The 5,008-nt window shown below is 51.9% G+C and overlaps 1 protein-coding gene across 1 annotated transcript; it reads right to left on the reverse strand.

Moving 5' to 3' along the window:
- Positions 1 to 3,080: 3,080 nt before the first annotated feature.
- Positions 3,081 to 4,103, reverse strand: LOC144168479 (uncharacterized). Its single transcript, XM_077697452.1, has one exon. The coding sequence runs from the start codon at positions 4,101 to 4,103 to the stop codon at positions 3,081 to 3,083; it is 1,023 nt and encodes a 340-aa protein (XP_077553578.1).
- Between the last annotated feature and the right edge of the window lie 905 nt (positions 4,104 to 5,008).

Below are 5,008 nucleotides of genomic sequence, written 5' to 3' on the forward strand. Positions count from 1 at the left end.
GGGAGACAAGTCAACGTCCGATGCTCAGCGAAAAGGAGTGTTCTTGTGTGCTCGTGTCAGCGTTAATACCCCAAATGTGCTTGCGAAAATCTGCAGTGTGGGGTGCTGGGGCATTTTCCCGTAGACAATAGTTTGTGTTGTGATCATTTCTGCGGTTGGCGTGATGCCGGCAGTGTGCTGTAATTGATGGTGAAGTTTTCGTTGTCTTTGAACAAAAATAAGGTATATTACAATGTTTCTGCAAAAATAGGGCTTTAAGTGCCCCAAGCTTATGCCCCAGGCGAATTAATTGGTATCCATGTATGTCGCAATTCATTATTCAAGCCGTTTGCTGATAATAATGTCTTTAATTGATATTTGATTTATTTTTGCTGCATGGATGAAATATATAAGATATAAACTTGCTTTTTGTGCTTGTCTCCGGCAATTTGTCTGATAAGCGCTCCTTCTCGATGTCCGGTGCAAGACGGCGTGTGACCTATTGTGTCTCGGCTGATCTCCCATTGCTGCCTTTCAGAAAATTTATTTGAGGGGGAGCCCATTTTAAGGTCACTAAACTCATGATGTTTAAGAATATTGCTAAATAGGCTTGTTTTCTTTATAACACACGTTTAGTAACCGCATCAAAATTATCCGCAGTCGTTTCCAATTTTGTCAATAGCGTCGCCTGCCGACAACAGTCATTGCCCCAACTCCAGTGACCATACGGATTTATGTTGAGTGGTACTTAACAAGACCATTGACCCAATTAAACCTGCAAATAGAAGTAAGTGGTTTAGGGCTAGAACAGGGCTAGTGTGGGTACAAATCAGTACAGATAATTTTAGTAGAATTAAGAAAAGATTAAGGATTGGAGTAAAGTATAGATGACTTGGAAACTGCCCGAAGAGACGAAACCACAAGAAGAGGGACGTAAACACGGCGCTGACCCACAAATGAAAGTTTATTGTTTCACGGGGAGTATAGACGCCCACGCCATCTACAACATCTAAGGAAATCTGAAAGCTATACAGTAACAATCTCAGGAAAATAGAAAGCATGAACCCCATGACATCAAAAATTGCAGAGACACGCCACTTCAGATTACGTCACGTTTAAGTCCTACTGCCTGTTCACGACAGTGCATCTAAGAAATCAAGTTCTGAATTACGAAAATTGCGCTAAAAGGACAAACAAAAGAAAGACGACAGACAATGCGCAACGAGTTGCGCATTGTCTGTCGTTCTTTCTCTGTTTGTCCTTTTAGCTCAATTTTCGTAATTCATAATGCACCAACTAGCCCAACAGCACATTTTACTGAAATCAAGTTCCTTTGAGGACAGTGTAATGGACGCCATGCTGACCCACATTTTACCTAACCGCGCCATTTCCGCAGCCTCAACGATTTAAAGTGCGGTTTGGTAAAACATTATAGCCGATAACCGAGCTCTGATCAAAGCATGGTAAACACCCGCAGTCCCGGAAGCGTATTCCTAACTTCTCACTCAGTGTTTTGGACACATTGTAGTCACCGCCGTGTGGGTGTCTTTTTTCCTCTAGTGGTTGCGTCTTTTCGCGCATTTCCCAGTAATGAAATACCAACTCGCACAAGCTTCGACCCTTACGAGTGCGGATGGGTTAAATACACCCGAGTACAGATTGAGTAAAACTAAGGGCACATTGAGTAAAAGTTCAAGTAAGTACAGACCGATTACGAGTACAAGGGAGCACAGATGAGTTCAGGGGGAGTAGAAGTGAGCACGGACAATCAACTCGAATACACGTGAGTACAGATTGACAAGGAGTACAGAACTTAGTGCACATTGAGTGCGAGTACAAGTAAGTACAGATCGATTACGAGAACAAGCGAGCGTAGATGAGTTAAATACGACTTGATGTGAGTACAGATTGAGTAGTTCGAGTGCAGATCGATTTCGATTACAATTGAGTACAAAAACGTTTGTTACGAGTGAGTGCATTAGTCCTTACTAGTCCTGCCGCCACGTAACAATATTAAATGCGAATGCATTTATTAGCCGGGAGTTGTCTTGCTCCGTTGGCCGGCGTGCGCCTGCATTCCTCCAGCGCGAGCGCACGTGAGCGCGCGCCTCGTAGTTCTGCCTTCGTCGGCGTCGTCGTCGTCGTAAATGCGAATGCATTTCTTAGTCGGGGGTTGTCGTGCTCCGTCGGCGTGTGCCCGCAGGTGTTATCTCTCCGCGCTCCTCCTCTCCCCTAGCAACAGCTGTGGCGCGCCTAGCAACCGGAGCAGGGGGTAGCTCGGGCGGGAGTAGCGGAGGGCAAGGGGAGAGGAGGAGCGCGCTCGGGCGTGTGACCAGGCACTCTGCATTGTCTCTCTGCAGGCTTCGACACGTGCCCCACTACCATTCACGGGAGTTGCATTGATCTGGTCTTTACGCGAAACTGTGATGCGCGTATGCTTCTCAAAGACCCTTTGACCGTGCACTTTAGCGATCTCAAGGCAGTGATTGTGGCCGTCAGGTACAACGATAACACAAACAGGTGCTGATGAATAAATGATTACGTTCGCACTCTCGTCATTAATTACGCCATTACTCGCAACACACTCATCGGTGCACCCAATGCATTCGCATTTCTGCACGATTCCCTTCGGGGAGGTGCGGGGGAATTTTTTTGTAGTAGGTGGCAGCACGAGTACTCGTAAATACATATGTGTTTGAGTACAGACGAGTGTTTTTAGTCTGTGTGTGATGAAGTACAGCTAGACTGACTAAAAGATTCAGTTTGTGGGGTCCCGCGTCGGTAAAAAGCAGCATCCCAACGTAAAACATAACTGTTTATTAACGTGGAAGCAGCAGCGGGGCAAGCATGCCGGCCTGCGCTCGAAAGGTTAGAGGAACAATCATAATCTCGAGCTTAGCGGCTTGGGTTTTATCGACCCCAGTGGTGACGTAAGCCTCCGGCGAAACTGCGGTGTCGCTGTCCCTTATCGGAAACGTGTTGCAGCGAGTGGCCGTGTCACGCTGGGCTAAACAGTGACGAGACGGAGGCTGGGCAGGTTTGTGCGCAGTGGTCGCCACATCACCCCCCCCCCCCCCCCCCCCCCGCGGAGTACAGAGCCCTCAGGGTCTGTAGAAATCTGGGAGGCGTACCAGACGTACAGAGCGTGTCGTGAAAGGAGTGGGCTGCGACGTCGGCGGCTGTGGAAGGGTGCCTGTGGGAGGAGTGGCGCTGCCCGGTTCGTTCGCAGCGATGTATGCGGGCTTGAGTCGGTCAATCGAGACGCGGACGTCGTTCCCGTGCAGGCGCAGTGTGAAGTTCTTGTCGTCGCGACGAACGTCTAGGTGGGGTCCGCTATAGGGTGGCTGGAAAGGCCGGCGGACGGTGTCGTCGCGGAGGAAAGCGTGCGTGCACGATGCTAGCTCCTTGAACACAAAAAGGTGTAGACTTGCTGTGTTGGGCTGCAGGTGACGGGCGTAAGGTGGCGATGGTGCGTCGGAGCCGGGCGACGAAGTCGGTGGGGTCTGACGGCATAATGCTGGATGGCAGAGCTGCGAGAAATTCACCTGGGAGACGGAGTGATTCCCCGTAGACGAGCTCTGCTGGTGTAGCGTGGATGTCCGGCTTGAAGGTGGCGCGCGAAGACCGAGGATGACGGCAGGGATGGCCTCGAGCCAGGTCGAGTCCGGGTGGCACATAATGGCTGCCTTGAACTGTCGGTGGAAACGCTCGATCATGCCGTTGGCGCAGGGGTGGTAACTGGTGGTCCTCAAGCGTTCAAAACCGATAGTCAGCCCGAGGAGCCTGAATAGGTGCGATTCGAACTGTCGTCCTTGGTCGGTGGTTACACGGCGGGGGGCGCCGAAACGAGCAATCCAACCGGTGAAGAAGGCCGAGGCGACGTCTTCTGCGGTGATTCCCTCGAGGGGCCATGCCTCAGGCCATCGAGTGTATCGGTCGATGGCGGTGAGACAGTAGCGGTAGGGTCCAGCCTGGGGAAAGGGTCCTATGATGTCGAGGTGGACGTGCTCGAACCGACCAGAGAGCTGAGGGAATGTTCCGAGTGGGGACGTGACATGCCTGGTGATTTTGGCACGTTGGCAGTGAAGGCAGGAGCGCGCCGACGTGTGACAATCGCGCTGCATAGAGGGCCAGACATAGCGGTCAGCTACGAGACGTGTAGAGGCGCGTATGCCGGGATGGCTGAGGTTGTGGAGCTGGTTGAAAACACCACGGCGATGGGACAGGGGCACATAGGGCCTGCTTCATCCTGTCGACGTGTCGCAACAGATTGAGGTTGCCGACCCTGGAATGGGGACTTCTTGTAGTTGTAGTGAGGACGTGCCCTTGAGGAGTTCCTGCAGTTCGGCATCCGTGGTCTGAGCCTCGGCGAGGCCGTCCGCTGTTATCTGCGCCGAGCTGATGGTGGCTACACGTGAAAGCGCGTCGGCGACCACGTTGTCTTTCCCGCTGACATGTTGGATGTCGGTGGTGAACTGTGCGATGAAAGAGAGTTGCTTCTGCTGAACAGGCGGGAGTTTGTCGCGACGTTGAGAGAAGGCGTAGGTGAGAGGCTTGTGGTCGGTATAGATGGTGCAGTTCTGTGCTTCGAGAATATGGCGAGAGTGTTCCACTGCTTCGTATATCGCCAGAAGTTCTCTGTAGTAGGCTGGCAAATTGGTCGGGGCGGTGGTCGTGGTTTCGTCAGTGGAACTGGCGACTGAAGGGGTCGTTTTCGGGGTTGCGAGTTTCTTCGAGAAGAAAGCCAAGGGATGCCAGGTGTTGTCCACGCGTTGCATGAGGGCGGCGCCGATGGCGAAACTAGATGCGTCCGTGAAGAGTCCCAAGGGAGCGTCTGGCACAGGGTGGGTGAGGAGCGTGGCGGTGCAGAGGGTGGCTTTGCAATCTTCGAAGATTTTCGCTAACGTTGGTGTCCACGTGACGGGTTGGTTTCCTCGTAGCCCAGCCAAAGCATCGTGGAGGTGAGCCTGGTGTTCGGCTGCGTGTGGCAAAAAACGCCTGTAGAAGTTCAGCATGCCGAGGAAACGGC

This window comes from Haemaphysalis longicornis, unplaced genomic scaffold (assembly GCF_048455015.1).
Source record: "Haemaphysalis longicornis isolate Haplotype H1 unplaced genomic scaffold, Haemaphysalis longicornis Haplotype H1 scaffold_2, whole genome shotgun sequence".
Classification (NCBI taxonomy): domain Eukaryota; kingdom Metazoa; phylum Arthropoda; class Arachnida; order Ixodida; family Ixodidae; genus Haemaphysalis; species Haemaphysalis longicornis.